The following is a 20033-nucleotide window of genomic DNA, read 5'->3' as shown; positions in this document are numbered from 1 at the left end:
TTATTTGAGGGTGGGACAGAGATATGGAGGATTAAACCCAGGGGCACTTTACCCCTGAGCTACATCTCCAGTCCTTTTTAATTTTTGAGACAAGGTCTTGCTAAGCTGCTGAGGCTGGCCTTGAACTTGTGATCCTCCTGCTTCAACCTCCCAAGTGCTGATATTACAAGCGTGCACACCACTGAGCCTCGTTACTTTGCTCTCTCTCTCATATAATTCCCCACAACACACAGAGCACATTTCATTCTCAACAACACACACTTTTGCAGATAAGAAAGGTGACCCACACTTTCATTTTCTTTATTTTTCATTGATACCGTATGAATACAAAGTTTCTAGAAAGCTACAAAATGTCTACCACTTTATCAAGAAGGCATCAAAATGTGTCACTTTGCAAAGACATGAAAACACCTGCAGGAACTGACACAAAAATAGCATTTTTAGAGTGATGAAATAATTGCACTTGACTGTCATGGATATTAAAGTTATCACACATATGTACCGCGAAAGCTAGAATACATTTTTTTTTTTACAAAGCACTTTATAAAAAAATTCTCTGCACACAACCCTATAATTTTCATATAACTATCATACTAAAGATAAATTCACTTTAAAGCCAACACTTAGAACATTTTTAAACAAAAAGGTACCAGTACCTAAACACAAACGTTAACGAATACAAGAATACTGTACTGCCCAGAGGCTTAACCAAATGCCTTTTGAAAATTTCTGCAAATAGGTTGAGAAAATGTGTGTGAATTTGCCGCCCCCACCCCCAACCTCTCCAATCTACCCAAGAGGAACCCAGTTACCCAGAGGCAGGTTCCCCAGCCCAGTCCCAACAGCAGTACAATATCAAAGGAACCACTGACCAGATGAAACGCTTACATCACAAGCCCATCCTACACACGTGACACGAAGACACCGACTGTGAGAATCCATTAAGTCGTTTAGAATGTGAACAAACACACGTGGCAAAAACCAATTTACATAAAATTTGAGCATATTAAAGAAGTAAAGGCTATTCAGGTTTCTTTTTTAAATGTTACAAAAAATTTTTTTTTTGTCATTTTTCAGGCACGTACTGTTTTTACTTTTTTTTTTTTTTTTTACTTGTTTGCAGTCATGAAGCCTATTGAAAAAGGCCTACAGAAGTAAATATTTCAAGGAGGTAACAGGGAGATGTACATCTTTTTTGAAAGAAGTGCAGTTAATATCTAATTTACACAGTGAAACTAATCACAGAAAATGATTAATGCCAAAAAAAAAAAAAAAAAAAGGAAAAAGAAACCCAGGGATTGGTTTCCAATTGATTGACACCTGTATTCTGTCCACCTCTCTTAGAGAAAGGGGAAGCAGAATCAATCTCCTTGTGGAAGGCAGGCAGAGTCAACCCGAGAGAGGTGGAATCTAACGGAATCTACCCCATCTGATGATGAAGAGAGGGAGTGGAAATGCTGTCTCTAAACCGGAAAGGATGCAGCAGTGACTTGATACAAATTCACAGAGTAACAGTTACAGCTTAGGAAGTAGGGCAATAAATACAAATATTTCATCTTACTTAATGGTGCATGACTTCAGTGAAACTACCCTCTGCAATGTAGTCAACTTTGAAACATAAAACCTTCATTCTGAATGACAAAAGCCAAAAGTTTAGGAGAAAACTATTGTCAAAGGAAACACAGTAACAGCTGAAAAGCGAAGCAGGAAAACACACATTTGACTAATTCCTTCCAAGTTGTGGTATAGTCCTGACAGGGAGGCGCAGAGAATTTGAGCAGCTGACTGTAACTTGTATAATTCTCCTTTTCATTTGCTAGTGTTTTTTTTTTTTTTTTTTTTTAAAAAAAAAAAAAAAAACACACAGAAATTTTATAAATATATACTCACAACTTGGGGTGGATAGAAGGATAAAAACCACTCCTGAAACATCAGTTCAGAGAGGCTCTTCTTAAAGACACCAGGTAGAGACAGATGGAACATATGTATTAAGAGGCTTTCAAAGTTGTCTGTTATTTTTACATCTATATTAGCAAAGAAAAAAACTGATTTTTTTTTCCTGGCTTCTTTTTGGCTGGTGTTTTGTTTTTCCTTTTCCTTTTTTTTTTTAACCTCACCTCTATCAGTTTTCCCATGTTACACAAGGTTTTGATATAAGCCGACACAGACTTTTAAGGAGTCGCCCCCTTTGATGGCTGGAACATTCTTTGAAAATGCCAAATTTGTGAATGGTGCTCTTTGGAAGTTTCTCATAGCACATCCATACACAACACTCAGAGGCAACACTTTTGCCCTAAGAAGAACACTTCAATTGTAATGACCCTAACACATTTTTGTTCTGCACTGTCATCTCAGTTTGAGGCTTCCAACTTTCGAAATGGTGTCATTGTGTAAACCAGATAAGTGCGCACTGTCATTTGAATGGAAAGGAGTCTCCACGGAGACTGAACACGAACACACGGAGAAGGCAAAAGCTGTAATATCTGTCCACCGGCCAAGATTCTGTTGTTTGTGCGGAAATTCCTTCATCTGGACGCAGGGCTGGGTGACGGGCGGAAACGGCACGCCGGGCCATCGGCACACACAAACACAACAGTTTCTGGGTCGCTCCTGCAGCGGTGTGCTATGGCGGGTGGTGGTGGGGCCCCCACTGGCAGGCAGGCCGCGACCGCGTGGTGCTCTTGTGAACAGAGGCCTATGGTTGGTTACTCATCCCGGTAAACCAAAGGCATTACGGTGATCTCAAAATATTTTTGGTCTCTTTACAAATTATCGTTATTATGGCAGCCCTTTTCTAAGCTGGAATCTCAAACCAAAGGCACTTTCATGCTGGAGTGCAGAAGATTCACAAATAGCTAAGTATTTGGTCATGAATTTAAAAGGCAACAATAAAAGTACAATTTGCTTTTCATAGTAAACTACAAAGTTGCAACCTTCTGTTTTGGTATATACATTTGAGAGCAGTGGTCAAAGAACCGACTTGGATTCCGGTTTCAGATTTCAGGCCAAGTCATCAGTTTCCTACCGAACTGAAGAAAAATGGTGGGCTTCAAAAACAAAATGAAAACAATTTTTTTCTTGTCCTGTTTCAAATACTGGGCCAATTGGTAAGTGGACAGGGAGTCTAGGCGCGAGAAAAGGCTGGCGGTACGACTAAGGTATTGCTAAGGCACTGCTTACTGGAACGCTTTGGCAGCTCTGAATTGAAAACTTCCTAAAAAAGTAACAGTAGTAAGAGAAATGCTTCCAGCTTACAAAAGGGCTCACGGTTCCGAGGCAGCCTTTTGCACTACAGACCCGACACGCAACGTCTCCAAGATTTAAGGCTTTTCAGAAATGACACGTGCAGGGATTTGCCACAGAAACATCAACATAGAGAAATCAGCAATGCAGATGTCCCCCTAATGTCACAGGTGTGAACACCAACAAACAATCAGCTCTACTCTTCGCTGGGACAGGTGCAGTGTACCAGAGCATGTACAAAATTATACAAATGATATGTACCTGGTTTGTAAAACTGACAATCGTGTGATTTAAATAATTGACGGTTGTACAAAAACAATGGCTAAAGCCACCACAGTATTGAAATCTAATGAAGACTTGGGTTTAAAAGTCACCTGGGGACTTTTAAACACCAAGTGTTCAGAATAGGGGACAGGTTTTTTTTTTTTTTTTTTTTTGGCTGGTCTGAGGGCAGGACTTTGCTGCTGGGATGCTTAGGAAATAAAAATTTGACTGAGAGCCTGTGGCAGGTACATTGTCCTCAAAGGAGGCGAAAAGGCTCATCAGCTTTCCTACCTGTGCTGGTTGCTCAGACAGCCGCGGTCAGGCGCAGCACTACCCCCGGAGAAGCAGCACAGGTGACATGGTGCTTCTGCACAGGGGATTCTGACGCTCCCCTCTCTTCTGAACCAACCCTGTCCAAATATTCTTAGGGGTTGTGTAAGCATAGAGCACCAAAGAAGAATGGCCTCGAGTGGAAGAGGCCAAGGATAAGAGAGAAGTCTAGAAGCGCCCTAGAAGTCCTCAGCCTTACTTGGTCACGAGACAGCTGGGTGACTTTAGGCAAGTCATCTCATCTCTCCTCTGGCCTCAACCTCCTCATTCAAAAAATGCAGGGAAGTAGCATGTTGTGCTCTCTCTTAGCTCAAGAAAGAAAAACTCTGCAAGTCCCTTTCTGGAATGGATTCTTCTCCAATCCATCCCCAAAGATGAAAAAAAAAATTTTTTTTTTTTTGAGAGGTTTCAATAAGTTCTACAAACAGCACTGACTATAAGGCAAAAAGTAGAAGCAGCCGGAGGAAATAAACCAGAAGGATTAAAGGTTTGATGAGGAGACCCAAGAGCTTATGAGAAATAACTGGGATTTTTTTTTTTTTTTTTTTTTTTTAAGCCCCTGGTAACTAAGGGCTGAAGGTCAAATCAGAGAAGTTTTAGAGCAGGAGGAAACATGGACATAGTGCCACTTGATCAACATATTCCCACCTGCCTCTTGAGGACCTGATACACAGGCTCCCAGGAGAGAAGATCCTATAGGTGAAATGCAAGGAGAAACCATTACCAATATACAGATGTGGCCTGTAAGATGCAGGACAGTTGTTCTTGATGAGGGATGACTGTGTACCCCAGGGGACACTGGCAATATCTAGGGAACACTGACTTGTGACAACTGGGCAAAGTAGAGGCCAGATCACTAGTAAACCTCTGATAATGCCCAGGACAGCCCCACACAACAAAGAATAATCTGGTCCAAGATGTCTACAGCATCAAGGCTGAGCTCAGGTAACCTGGACATGCCAGAGATTCTGGACAGGGACATGTCCTGAAGTGGCTCTGGTTTTACCATAAGCCTCTCAGGATGGTAGAAATGAATGCCAACAGAACAGAACCCTGTACTTCAGTTCCTCCCTAGGCAAAGTTGGCCTCTGAGCTCCAAAGTGAAAGCAAACTCCGTCTCAGGCAAACCTGGTACTGGAGGTCACCAGGGGACAGCACCTGGGAGAGAGGTGAGGACTGGCTTTCAAAGGCTTCATTATGGTTTAAGAAACTTATAAAACACAGACAGAAGGAAGAACCATACAGGAAGCATCAGAGACTTGGATTAGGTATAACGACACAAGTTTCACCCAAAGGGTTAATTTGGTAGAGACTAAGCAAGCAAGCCCAAGGGTTTGGAGTGACTGGACCAGTAGTTAAGACCAGGAAAATATCTGTCCTGATGAAAGCTTTAGTGGAAAATTAAAAAAAAAAAAAAATCTTATAGCTGTTTTAAATGCAAATTTAAATCAAGAGTCAATCAAGGTTATTTAGGTAACCCCCCCACAAAAAAAAAAAATTAAACTCCAAGGACATTCAGAGAAAGATGTGGGAACCCAGGGAGAAGAGGACCTAGTCTGACCCTGTGAAGACACCTGGCCAGCTGTGGCCTTCTCTGCAGCTAGTAGAGCTTATCCTGTAGCTGGTCTTCTTGGGTTCTATAATTTTTGTGCATTGAAAGTGAATCCCAAGAGTCCCCCTGGTAGCACATTAGAGGTGCACTTCAATGTGGGAAGATAATCCAGACATCTCCGCCCCTGAAGTTCTGGGCTGGCCTGGTTCTAAAACCACATGAGGTCATTTGCACCTACTCATACAGTCCTTGTCCTGGGGGTGGGGGTGGGGGGGAGCGTGTATGTGTATGGGGAGTTCCCTTGAGGAAAAATGCAAGACATGGGAGCCAAAGTAACTTTCCTAAGAGGGGTGTCTGACAGAAGCCATTATGAATATTATGACCACGAAAGACGCGTAAGTGCTTGGGCAGAAGACCAGACAGAAGAGCAGAAAACTAGAGCGATTCCTCAGAGGCTGGCTTGGAACCAGGGAACAAAGGCAGGCCTTACTATGTATGGAGGGACGGTGAGCACCACCCTACTGGTTTATGCAAGGATGTGCATTCCAAGTGGGAAAGTTTTGCATGTTCTCTGGTCTTCCCAGTGACCAGTGATGTGTTTAAGAGACATCAGGATTAGTCTAGTGTTTTCCTTTCATCATAAGCCAAGGCAAACCCTTATACTCAGGACCACAAGATATGAGACAATGTACAAGCATGGTCTGAGCACATGGCGGGGTAAGGAAGTGGGTGTGTCAGATGTGGTAAACTTGCATGTGGTAAACTACGTTCTAGTGTTGGGTTGCACCTTACAAAACTCATTTTATGTTCTACTGTGTTCACATATTCCTGATGGTTATAAGATCATCATTTTCCTCTAGAAAGTCGAGGGGTAGCCCCTTTTCTCTCCCCAGTGAAGCACTTATGAAAATAACCCAAGACACGTGGCCACATGGAACCAACTCTGCCTGGGCAATGCTTTGGAATATGTGAATTGGAAAGTTGAGTCTCTCCCAAAGAGAGAACCTCCTGAAGGAGCCTGTTTGAAAAGGAGAGAGAGAGAGAGAGAGAGAGAGAGAGAGAGAGAGAGAAAATGAACGAACATTGGGCCTCTTAAACCTAGGTCACACAAGGGCCATGGCATCTTACTGAGAGATGTCTAGAAAATGAATATCCTTAGAGAGAACGTATCTAAGTATAGATGCAGACTGAGATACACATAGGTATCAGCACCTAGCAAACTGAGCAACACTAAACAGATGTTACAAATGTTGAAAACCATGTCTGTATATGTGTACATATGCGATGGCATTCATACACATATAGTCATATCAGGTTCCTACGCATATTGGGTCACCAGAAATAAAGAATTTATCCACAGGCTGGTAGGGATGCTTACAATTTTCTGGGGAGCAGAGTTGCTAAACCTGATGAGCCTTTTACTTGTTTGGTTGTTGAAATTTTTCTCCCAGCCACAGGATTCTCTATACATTGCAGCTCACAGTGCAGTATTCATGCCAATTTTAAAATTTTGCTATTAAATTTCAATGGTTCAGATGTTTACTCTTAATAAAAAATTTAGTTGTCCATATAAAATATAACTGCACACACAAGACTATAAACATTGTAAGTTTAGATTTTTCAGTATTTATCTACTTATTGCAAAAAGAGCCATCTTTTCTTTTTTCATTAAATAATCAACCATCACATTAGTACAATACAATTTTACATTTTTAAATATACTATATATGTTAAGGATAAGGGGTGAAGTTTTCTTCCTCTGTAATACCTGTTCAAGAGTTTAATGGATTAGAAGATTAGTTTTAACCTTGAGGAAAGAAGTACAAATTTGTCTCATTAGGATATTTCTACCAAGCATTTCTTAAGGCTATAGTTTAACATTTGGTTTCAAAAAGAAAGAAAGGTTTCATTTAAAAAATAATTTAGTGAATTACATTCTTTTTATAACTTCCACCCTAATTAGTTACAAAGATAAGTCTAAAGATTCTTAGTTTTGTGTACTAATTTACATTTATATTTAAAGATTAATTTTACTTGTATCTTAAAACAAGAATTTCATGTTGGAAAAAAAAAAAAAAAGAGAGAACTAAGTACATTTGTGTAAAGGCAGTAAATGTCCCATGGGCAATGCTCTGTCTTAATATTTTCTACCACAATAAGAAACAGATCTCTGCAGAGAGAGACCTGGGTTGTTTAGGTTTTCCTTTCCCGAGGAATTATGGGCTGCAGATCTGAAGAACACATAGAAACAACTCGATTTCTCTTTACAACTGTACCAGAACTTCACAGCTACAATGATAGTATGAACACATGAAAAAATGACTTCACTCAAACAGGATTTAGAAAAGTTGGGGTGACCTCGGGGCCAGGACACCACCCACGTGGTGAGGTTTACAGTCAGTCGTTCAATAATGGAGAGTGTGTGTGTGCACATAGGTGTGTGTATATACAGATATCTATATATATAAATAATCATGTTCAGTCCTTTACAAGCCTGTAAATATGGTGTTGTGCTCCATGTTCACTATTTGAAACTTCAAATACACAGGCCATGCAGAGGAGGGTTTCTTGTGTATCCCTGTTTGTTACCACCTGTTTAAAAAAGAAAAGAAAAGGTACATATATATGGCACCTCATGGAGGAAGGCACACTCCCGCTGTGTCCCAGGACAATGACTGAATTAGAGAAGAGCAGTCTTAAGTCAGATCAGAGGGTTAGGAATCCAGTCAGCCTCCCTCTGCACCATCTAACACATATTCCGAGAACTTGAATCCCGTCCAAGCAGGATGCCATAAGCAAGAAAGACCTTATAGATGGTCTCTCATCTGTTTTCTAAGCTCAAGAAGAGAGCAAAAGAATCAGTGTGGTTTATGTGTTTGGGTATTTTCTGAGGGCTGATTCTTTATAATTAAGGGAATTTTCTATAATTCTGTCCCACTGTATAACTATTTATCCTAAGCAATTGTGTCCTACTTTATTATTTTTATTGTGTACGCACACACACACACACACTTATGCAGCTATTCCCCCCCACCCCCGCCCCGTAAGAGGATCAAACCCAGGGTCTCATGCATACTAGCAGGTGCTCTACCACTGAGCTTCATCCCCAGCCCTATTTTAATTATATTTTAAATTGTCAAATAATAAGTGATGTTATGGTACATGTATATGTTGATTAACTGGCTAATTAACATATTCATCATCTCACATACTTCTTTGTGATGAAAACATTTAAAATATATTCTTTCTCCTACCTTATTCTTAAATTCATGCTACATTTTGTTTCACAATAGCCAGTGACAGGCAGGAGCTCTGGGGGTGCCTTGCTCATCACTGTATTCACCAGCAGAGCCTGGACTCAGCAAAATATTTGCCATATAAAGGATAAGGTACAGGTGGAATCATGTCCAGTGACAATCTTTCTGTGGGCACAGGCTTCACCTTTCAACATGTATGCTGAAGCACCATCTGTTACTTCTTCAGTTATGGCTCTTGAAGCCATCTCCTTCCTCACTCCGTGGCCACAGCTTCTGGCCCAAGTCATTGCTACCTCCTCTCCTCTCTCAGTCACAGTCCCCACGCCATCCTCAGAGGAAGTTTCTACATGCAAATCCAACTATACTTCCCTACTCAGGCCAGTTCAAATACTCTCCTGTTACTTTCTTTCTTTTTTTTTCTTAAATATTGTTTTAGTTGTAGATGGATACAATATCTTTATTTTATTTATTTATTTTTATGTGGTGCTGAAGATCTAACCCAGGGCCTCATGCATATGAGGCAAGTGCTCTACCACTGAGCTATAGCCTCAGCCCTCTCCTATTACTTTGGTATTTGAAAACATTCTAGATTCAAGAGCCTGTCTGGCCCATCCTAGACCTATTTTCCTCCTATGTGCCAGGCTGCTTCCTATATTTGCTTCCTAGAGGCATTCAAATTAATATGCCGATTAAAGTCTCATAATGCTTCTGATTTTCCCTCAAGAATTGTGTGATTTTTTTTTCTTTAAATATCCATCTCATTCAGTGGATTATAAATTCCTGAAGATCAAGGACCATGTTTCCCAGTAACTAGCTCAGTGCACAACACACATGGTCATTTAATAAATATTTGCTGAATGAATGGAAATTTACACAGTAGCCAACACATATTGATTGCCTTCTCTACATCTACTCAAGCATTAAATGCTTTCTATAGATTGTTGCATATGACATTCCAACAACTCTATGAGTGAGTGGTATTACTACTCCCCTTGGAGAAGGAGCTGAGGGGTTAATCTGCTCAAGGTTCAACTTGTTCAAGGTGGCCTATTCAATTCCTTTTCCCTCAGGAAGGCGTCTCCATCCTCGTGAACCAGGTCCAATCCTGTCTCTTAGCATTAAGTCCCTCTGCCAGACGCCAGCCAGTAAAAGTTCCCATCCATTTAGTGATAACATGATGAATGCCTGCCTCCCTCCTCGTCAGACCCCAGGATGGCTGCTTACCTGGGTAGCTCAACGCAGAATCCCTAGCACCCAACACCTATGTATACACTTACAGAATGCACCCACCCCAATTTTTGGTAAATCTGAAAAATGTCTATCTGTCAAAGCAACATAAATGTTAGCCCTGAGAATTTCTCCACCTCACTATGTACTTCCATGATGCCTGGTACCCCAGCAACCATAACTTTGTATTGTAATGGTGTATTTAACTACTTTTGTCACCCTGAAGGGCATGGGTTACTACAGTATAGGCACTCTGCTTTATCTGCATTGCTTCTCAGTAGCTAATACATCTAATCCCATGGTTTAGTTGAATGAATTAAAGCACTCTCAATCATTACCTTTGAGGTGGAGAATGCAGATTAAGCCTTTGCTTATAAATGGGGCAGAGACTGAGGTCTGAAGACTTCAAATCCTTGTGCAAGGTCATAATGTAGTGATTTCATGACTCTAAAATTATCCTGCAAAGTGGTTTTTCTATCAAGTCTTTATTATTGGATCTGTGACCCTGGGGAAGCCGAATATTCCTTACCCACAAAAATGGGAATAAAAGTGATCCCATAGTTTTGTAGTGAGAATTTTATAACATAACACTTAGCAAAAGATCTATCTAGCACAGTGCCTGAACCCTCGAGGCTCTATCCTATTTTCTCTGAAAGAATATACCTCGTTGAGGCTTCGTGATTGAGATTCAACAGAGAAAAGAAAACAAAAATGTTTCCATCAGCCTTTATGTCTGAATGTGACCTCCAAAGAAAACAGCCTACTGCTGTCTTTCTCAGCTCTGTGCCATTGTTGTCACTAGGCCCCACATCGACAGGTTCAGCTCAACTTTTGAATCAACTTGATGTAATCAGATAACCCATTCCATCAGCCAGCGTGGTCGGGAATTGGTCTTGATGACACAAGGATTGTATCTAAAATACCCAGTAAAGTCCCTCCAACTTTGTCCAGTTGGAGATTTCATAATGGCCTGTCCCTGAGGAAGAGCTGGAAAGCGTAATTTCTCCTGTTCATCAATTAGATGACACGACTTTCATAATCCAGGAGTGCTGGCTTAACTGCAGTTTTTCTAAGGCTATGATATTTCCAGCAGATTCTTATTGGTAGTTACCAGTTCCTCATATCAAAGGAATGTCTAACTTTTTAGTGACACATTGTGAAGTTATTAATCGAACCTGAGTTTCCTGGACAGCCATGCTGGTTCAAGCCACATGTCCTGAGAAAGCACTCCTGATGATTACCTGGGCTCTGTGGGAAACAGGCACTCGGACATTTCCTGGCCATTTCATCCCACTGTGCACTGTGAGGTAGAAAGTCAGGACCTGGGAATAACATCTTCCTTAATGTGCAGAAACAGACAAGGCTGGTTTTTAAGCATCAGCTAAGATGCCCTCCAAGAAGTGGTGGCCGTCCACTCAGAGTTCTGACCAAGAACTGAATCTGTTTATAAAGTCCACAGCAGGATTCTAGCTTGCTCACGTGAATGCTAAGCTGCTGTGCCTGTTCTTTAAATAGTAGAGAAAAATCTCTGACAAGTACCTGCTCCCTGCCAGCGCTCACACTAGAACCACTCAGTTTTCACCAAAAGACCTCTAGAGGAAAAGATACTAATGAATAGTTACTATGAACAGGTATTCCAAATTCTTTTTCCTGATTGCTGGCTTCTGAAGTGTAGAGGCACGTAGGTATATGTGAGAATCCACTAAGTTCTCTCCCTAGAATATATGACACTTACATGCAAACTGTTTGCCGGTTGCATGCCAATCTAGTCCCCGTGAACTCTGTAACTCATTTGCCAGTCTGCTTATAGCAGTGGCTTTCAGTCCTAGTTGCTCACTTCAACTGCCTGGAAAGCTTTACAATTAAACAAAAAGACAAGATGCTGGGCCCCACCTCAGGGATTCATCTGGAGTGGGGCCCAGGCCTCAGATTATAAAGAGTATCCTGGATAAACCCTTTACTCTTTCATACGTGATAAACTTTTTAATATGTGAAGGGCTTTAATTTTAAAAACCGATTGTTTTTTCTTTTCAACCGTGGTACATGGGAGCTGGATCCTACTGGCTTATGAATGTTATAGTTAATAGTAAGAAATTTCATGAGCTAGACAACAATTGGTAGCTTGAAATTGCTCATGGGGGGCATATTTACACTATGGAAACAGGGAAAAAGTATAAATCAGGATTTGGAATGGGGTGCAGGTTTAGGAAAGAGTGCTTAAAAATAACAAAGAAAGTGTATCACTGATTGAGAACCACTGACCAAATAGAACCAAAACTCCAGGTAAAGAATTCCCACTCTAAGTATTCTAGTTCTTAATCCTAGTAACAAAGAGTAATAGAGTAAGCTGTCAGAGGGTTGCATGTGTGACTGGAGTATTATCTTGGTACCCCTTTAATGAAATTGTTTCTACCAAGTTTTGTTTTGGTATTTTTTTTTTAAGCCTTATAAAAAAAAACAAAAACTCTTACTGTATAAAATGCTATGCCTCACAATCTTTCCAAAGTTCTCAAATGAAGCCCCCAGGAGGAGTTGACCTAAAGTCAAACATCACTTAATCCCCTGTATTGCACGGTGTGGGGAACTGGTAGGTTTCCTGTCATGGCTCTTGTTGAGCACATTCATCTTTTCCTTTCCCTTTAGCTGCCCCTTAAGTTTTGCCATATTTTTTTCAGTTTGTGAAGAACACTTTCTTCCCTAGTTCTTGCAGGAGAGCTTATATTTTCTTAATATATGTTACCTCTTATAAGGCCTTGCAAATCCTTCATGAAGTGAGTCAAGGTAAAATGCAAACCTATGGACTCAGCTTCTGCCTCATTTATGATTTGCATTTTACATAGCTGCTGAGACTCAGCTGTGGCTAACACTGGGATTACCCTTGGAATTTCAAAAAACACACACGCCTGAGTCCAGCCCTCAGAGAGCCTGAATGAGTGGACCAAGGGTCAGCCTGGGTATCAAGATTTTAAACATTTTCTTTAGGTCTTTCTAACGTGCAGATGGAGTTTGGTTCACCACTTTTTAACACCCACCTGAATTCCAGTTCTGCCAAATTTAGAAACCCCCAGATGAGACCCCTTCTCTTCTAATAACTCAAGCCCAAATATGCCCCAACTTTGCTAGATGGAAGCTGTGAGTTCCACTGTTAGCTGACCACCTGGGGCCTCATCCAACAGTCAAGTTCCCTTGGCTAAGGCCTTGGTGACTCCCCAGTCACCTTTCTTACTATCCCCAGCAAGCCTTGTGGCAGAATCTGTCTAGAGAAGGAAGAAACAAAAGAATTACCAATAAAATTGTGAAGTTTTCCAAAACACTGTTCATCATATATTTCTCTGGTAGGTGTTTGAGCTTGTGGATGAAGTTGATCATATATTCACACATCGGGGAGCGGTTTATTCGGTATACAAATCGGCCATTCTCAAACCTTGCATACTCCGTCTGTTAAAAGAAAAAAGATGTGAGCATTTTTATACTTTGACCTCAAAATACCAGAAACAGGTATTACTGTCTATAAAAGCATTTTGCTTTTTCAACATGAATTGTCTGTTATGTGCCATGCTCTTCAGGTAGTCGAGTTTTAAAAAATATTTTTAAAAAGATCGCTGGAAAGATGATACCTTCAAAGAGGAATCTGACAGGTCATTTCAGCAACAAAAAATACCAAAAACCCAAACTAGCTGCTTAGTGGTTCTCTTCCTGGAGATATGTGAGAGCAGCCCCCAGCAAGTTACAGTTCTTAAAGAGCCCAGAGAAGCCCCTCTTTATTGTGGTAAGATCTTAAAGCCCCAACAACTCATACAGTTAATTTCTCTACTTCAGGAAAAACTAGTCACCTCACACTTATCATGTGGATGGGTGGAAGGAAGGAAGGAAGGAAGGAAGGGCTAACATATATGCACTTTGAAGACCCTATGGAAGTACTCAGAAATTAAAACCACTTCCAGATCACCCTGGATGAAAAAGGAATTAAAAAGGAAATTATAAGCTGTGAGAAGGAAAATGTATCCAAACTTGGGGGGCACAATTAACCTCTACTTGAAGGAAACTTAATGAAGTAGCCTCATAATGTCTTCACCGTTAAAAGACAAAAAATTGCAGAACTAAAGACATGTTTAAAAAAGAAGCACAAACCCCACAAAATAAATCCAAACCACAAAGAAACCAAAGAAAACCAGGAATAGGAAATTAATAAAGATAAAAGCTCAAATCAATGAAACAAATTTAAAATGCAGACAGAATAAATTTAAAAATTGGTTCTTTAAAAGGACAAAACAGAATAGCCCTTTACACATTTAAAAAGGAGATTAAAGAAAAAAAAAAAAAGAGGCAAAACCACAACTGTGGTAGAGATGAGAAGCCGTACAAGGGCTGGGAGCACAGCTCAGTGCTTAAGAACATGTGCGGGCACAAGGCCTACGGTTTGGTCCCCAGCATGCCTCCCCTACAATGCACCCATGAGATCCAACAGGATATTTCACATCTGTTTCACATAGCAAAGGACCTAGAGGATAGGAATACTTTCCCAGAAAAACTCAAATTGCTAATATCAAACAAAAAAGAAGTGGAAAAAGTCAATAGATCAAAGACTGGAAATGACCAGGACTAGAAAGTGACTTCAATATCTACCCTTGGAGAAGATACAGAGACTGCAAAGGATGCCAAATTTAGATAGGTGGAATAAGTTCAAGAGATCGATTACACACAGTGATGTTTTAGTTAGTAACAATATATTGTACACTTGAAGATTGCCAAGTATTTTAAGCATTTTCACCCCCCCAAAAAAGAGTGGTAATGCATATGCTAATTAGCTCAATTTTAGCCATTCCACAATGTATACATAATTCAAAATTTCACATTGTGTACAATAAATACATTTAATTTTTACTTGTAAATTAAAAATAGATCGTTAAAAAAGATAAAGAACAAAATTGTAGGCTGGGGCTGTGGCTCACTTGCCTTGTAAGTGTGAAGCACTGGGTTCGATTCTCAGCACCACATATAAATAAATAAAATAAAGATCCACAGATAACTCAAAAAATATTTTAAAAAATTTGTTTCAAAGGTAGGTTTTATGTACTCTTTAAAGAATAGTTATTTTCAATGTTATTTATTCTGTTAGAGAAAAAAAGGTACATATACTAATTCCTTTTATTAAATGAGTATACATTCAATACTGAAACTTGATAGGCTATATTAAAAAAAAAAAGAAGTATAGAAAAATATGGCAAGATGTAAAATATCAGCAAAGAAAATCTAGCAACATATCCAAAAGCAGATAGGAGGAAATGCTTCAGAGGTTCATACACAGAAACCTCACTGACTCAACTTACATCAACAAACTGGAGAAAAATCATGTAGCAAGAGGTGCTGAAAGGCACTTAATAAAATAATGCAGTTATTCCTAATAAAAACCCTAAGCAAAATGGAAATTAAAAGCCCTTACACATGTAATAAATACCATTTACAAAAGCCAATAGTAACCATAATCATAAATGGTAAAACACCAATTCTATTTCTACTAACATCAGAACTATACAAAGATGCCTACATCAATATTGCCTGATTCAACTTCAATGAAATTTTAGCAAATGAAAAGTGAGAAAAATAATAAAAAATTTGACATAAACATGGGCAAAGAGAATAAATTAGGGGTTTTTCTGCTATAACTAAGATTATGTATACAGAAAACCCAAGAATCTAGGGAAAAACCCACCAGAGTTAAGAGATCTTAAGATAACCACAGTGAAGACATCTTCATATAGATCTTAAATATAGATTGCAATATCCAAGGGCTTTTCTGTCAGAGTAATTAGAATCTAGAAACAGAAATTATGACAAATTATATAATTTTCAGAAATACATTAACAATGGACAAATCAGTATGATAAAGCTATAAAACCTTATTGAGATAGAAATGTAAATATGAAATAATATGAAATAGGTTTGTTTTTTTTTTTTTTTTTTTTGTACCAGTGATTGAACTCAGGGGCACTCAACCACTGAGCCACATCCCAGCCTTATTTTGTATTTTATTTAGAGACAGGGTCTCACTGAGTTGCTTAGCAACTTGCTTTTGCTGAAGCTTGCTTTAAACTTGCAATCCTCCTGCCTCCACCTCCAGAGCTGCTGGGATTACAGGTGTGCCCCACCATGCCTGGCGGAAATAGGTTCTTGATTACAAAGTTTAATATTAATAATATGCCAACTTTTTCCAAAATATCTAAATCCAGTGCAATTACAATTAAATTGCTCAAAAGTTTTTTTGTTTAAAAAGTGCTCATTGTTTTGAAATAGAAAAGCCAGTTACTAGCTTAGAAAACATATGAAAAAAGAATGATGAGATTGACTTGCTTCATCAATATCAGAACCTACTATTGAGCCACTGTAATTAAATTCACATGGTATAGATAGTGGATACACTAGAATGGAGCCTAGGAGCAGCTCCCAATATATATGGCAAGTTAATGGGGACAGATCTGTTTAACTGGAAAAGAACACAGTTGGTTAGACACAAATGCCTATGTATTTGGAAGAAAATATAAGCAGCTTACTACTTCCCAAATACGGGCATACATTCTGAATAAATTCAAACCTTTACTCTAAAGCATACCTGCCACACTCAGACCATCTTCTCCATGAAAATTCCTAGGATTTTGCAAATCAAAAGCAATCTCACCCTGTCCCCTGAACTTGCAGAGCTTTGGCTGTACCATCTGAGGACACCATGAGGAATAGTTTGAAACTGGGAAAATAAATAAACTGTCTGGTTCACCTTTTCTCACATGCACCTAGTCCAGGCAGAGAAGCTCACAGCGTGGCTGTTCACTAACACTGCCTAACACAGACCCTCCAGTGAGGGGTAACTACATTTCCTCCAGGTCTCCCAGTCCTGTCTTATTATACAGCCTCTTTCTTCCCCTCTCCGTGGGCTTCCCAGGCATCGTGCTGAGCCCCTGCCCTACCTCTTCATTCTGTTTATGATCTCTGATCCCTGCTCTGCTGCTTATGCCTCCCTGCTACTTGCCCCAGGACTGGCTGCTGCTGCTCAAACTTAATCCTCATCCTGATGTCTTGTTATTCCCTTCAGGTGGCTAGTTCTCCATTTCTAATTAGTCTTAATACTCAGGATTCCCAATTGAGATTTCCAGTCTTTACCTGTTGCATCTATAATCCTCCCCTATATCCTCCTGAATACCTTGTATCCTTATCTCTACCTAACAGCAAGCATAAAATGTGAGAATGACCTTTGACTCTCATCCTGACTCCACAAGGCATCCTTGCTCACCTTGCAACACAGAGTCTTTGTCAGCCAGATTGGGCTCCTGGGCCTGAGAGGTCCAGATCTGCTGCAAATAAAAGCTATTTACTAAACATGGACCAATTTGAGGAGGGTGAAAGGTCTGGGAAAGGAGAACTTCAAAAGGTAAGTCAACTGCAAAACAGATCACCTGGATAAAACAAACATTTGTTTAAAGGGAGGGAGGCAAGAAGTATAAAAGCTGTAAGTAGATATTTGGTCCTAATATAGAATGAAATATAGTAAAAGCAATTAAAATAAAGGGAGTGGAAATAGTAAAAGCATCAGGTGTCAGGATTTTATAAGAGACATGCCAATCAGCTAAAAGCCAACCTGACTGTTATGCACAATGCTGGGAGTGCCCTGGACCCGGAGTGGGCTGGGAGAGCCTGGCTCAACCCAACATTCCTGGGGACCCCAGGAGGCTGCACACCAAGGTGAGTAGCGCTAGCTTCAGACACAGAGGGCTGTCACCAGACTTCCTACTTGCTTTCAGGTGCTTCCAAATCATTTTCCCTTTCAAAGTAATAGAGAAAAGGAGGAAAGTGGGAGGGAAAGGAAAAGACATCAAAAAAGCACAACTTGAGGCTGGGGATACAGCTCAGTCGGTAGAGTGCTTGGTCCGCACATACAAGGCCCTGGGTTTGATCTCCAGCACCACAAAAAAATAAAAATAAAAAAGCACAACTCTCTGTCCCCATGAAAAACTGAAGAAGGCAATGGGCTGCCCTTGAGTGAAGTTTCTGGTCACCAGAGACCAACTTACCTCTACTTTTTCTACTACTTGCTTCCCAAAGGAGCACACTTTGGTGGAACAGGTGACTGTCATGTTTTCAGAACTCTCATACTGGCTGGTTACACCATAAAAAGCCCCGGCATCATCTTGGATATTGCAGTTTAAGTCAGCCTGTAGGAAAGGAAATGGTGGCGGGGTTATTCTCTCATCCCAGGAGTCTCACTACTGAGACAGCAATGCCAAGGCAAGGCCATCAGTGACTGAGTCCAGGGGAGAGCCACACGGAAAAGATGATCTTATAGAAACAAGGCCAATGCCCAGCAGTCACTTTCTGGAGGGTGCTAATCTGGGCATCTTCCCTTGAAGGGCCCCTGCTATGTGTTTCCATTCTGTGTTGCTTTCTTGCATTCAGTATCAGAATAACACTGTGCCTTTGCAACCAAAGATAAGATTAGCAGTCTCTGAAATGTGTACAGAGAGTGGGACATATTAGACTCATATTCACTAGTCTTCAGAGAGATTTAAAAGAACAGGAGACTCGGCAGCTGATTAGCCATTTGTTATATATGTTAAACAGAAACTTTAAAAGAAATACAGCATCTGGAGGGGAAACAGTTCCTACAAATGGCTGATTTACAAAGATGCTAAATAACTGCCATTCATTTACCACACTGTTAGTAAGTACCTACTGTATGAGGTTCATACTGGATGCTAGATAGGACTTGGTCACAACCTAACATGGAAGATAGGCACATAAATTAGTTACCATGCAAACAGAAAACAAATACCATGTCAAAGGCACTCAGAGCTTAGACAATGAAAAAGCACTGCTTTTAGCCAAGTCTTAGTTAAGAGACAGCTAAATGGGCATATGCTGAGAGAAGGGTGCTTCATTACAGCTACGGTGTAAAGACTAAGGGGACTGGGGGAGAGGAATTTGGAAATGCAACTTGGGCTCCAGTCATAGAGAGCTACATAAGGAGTGTGGGTAGTAGCCTGTAGGAAATGGGGACCGGGGAAAGTTTTGGTGCCAAGAAGCAAAGAGAATAGAGATGTGCTTCAGAGAATAGTGTCTCAACAGGATAAAATATGCACTGGAGAAGGCTGCTAAAGTGTCCAGGCCACTGCTATGATCTGAATGTGTGCCCCAACATTTGTAGGTTGGGTACTTAAATCTCCAAGGCAACAATGTGGGTTCTTCTGGGAGGTGTTTAGGATCCTGCCCTCAAGAATGGATGAATGCAGTATAAAAGGGCCTTCAGGAGGGTTGGGGATATAGCTCAGTTGGTAATATGCTTGCCTTGCATACACAAGGCCCTGGGTTCAATCCCCAGTACCCCCAAAGAGGGGTTGGGGGGCTCCAGGAGTTGGCTTTTACACCTGCTCCTCTCCCCAAATGTGGGGATGCAGCAAGCCAAGAACAGACCAAGGCAGTCCCTGAGAAATGGGTCCCTCCACCCAAACACACCTACCAGCTCCCTGCTACACACCGGGCCCTGGATCAAAAGCTGGGCCAGGGCTAGTGCTTCCTCTCCTGGGGCTTGTGATTTAGCAAGGAAGGTATCGTAACAGAGAGAAGCCCCCACTGAGAGGGGTACAGAGGGACATGGAAATAAACACTACGGAAGGTCCCCTAGGGGTCAGGAAGGCTGTAACCTTCTGAGGCAGCTGGGATCCAAAGAAAGAAGACATGGTTAGGGGAGAGAAAAAGGTCTTGGGAGGGTCCACACTCAGAAAGAAGGACTTAAAAAAAAAAAAAAGGTGGGGGGAGGGTGGGACAGAGACAGCGAAGGAGAGAATGGGAGGGCTGGGGACTTATATCCTCAGACCAAAGGCACCTGGGAGTGGAGCAGTGCCAAGATTCAAGGCACCTCCGACCACAGCTTGGAGAAGATGGGAGACAAAGCAAGAGTGAGTGCAGACAGAGGAGGACATGACTGCCACCCAAATGAGACGGCAATACCCATGGTATCATGACCGTTGAGACAGGGTGGGCAGGTTTAATACGCAAATGGGATTTTGTATTTTGTGAGGTTTAGCACATTCTGACTAGCTGATCTTAATACTTAGGTAGGTTCCGACTGCCACGGACACCTACGTCATATATGTGTTCAACAAAAATACACA

General features: G+C 40.8%; 1 protein-coding gene across 9 annotated transcripts in view; it reads right to left on the bottom strand.

Annotated features, from left to right (window-relative positions):
- Positions 1–279: 279 nt before the first annotated feature.
- Tead1 (TEA domain transcription factor 1) overlaps positions 280–20033 on the bottom strand; it is a 253906-nt gene continuing 234152 nt past the window's right edge. For 8 of the 9 annotated variants that reach the window (XM_076846902.2, XM_076846904.2, XM_076846907.2 and 5 more), the window contains 3 exons: positions 17937–18077; positions 13159–13311; positions 280–7981 (listed from right to left, as the gene is read on the bottom strand). In XM_076846902.2, coding sequence (XP_076703017.1) covers positions 7868–7981; positions 13159–13311; positions 17937–18077 — 408 coding nt within the window. In that variant the 3' untranslated portion in view covers positions 280–7867. The remainder of the gene's footprint in view (positions 7982–13158; positions 13312–17936; positions 18078–20033) is intronic. The other variant, XM_076846905.2, reaches the window with a different exon arrangement.

This window comes from Callospermophilus lateralis, chromosome 2 (genome assembly GCF_048772815.1).
Source record: "Callospermophilus lateralis isolate mCalLat2 chromosome 2, mCalLat2.hap1, whole genome shotgun sequence".
In the NCBI taxonomy this organism is placed as follows: domain Eukaryota; kingdom Metazoa; phylum Chordata; class Mammalia; order Rodentia; family Sciuridae; genus Callospermophilus; species Callospermophilus lateralis.
Note: the sequence above shows the minus strand (reverse complement) of the source record. Positions and strands in the feature narration are given on the sequence as shown.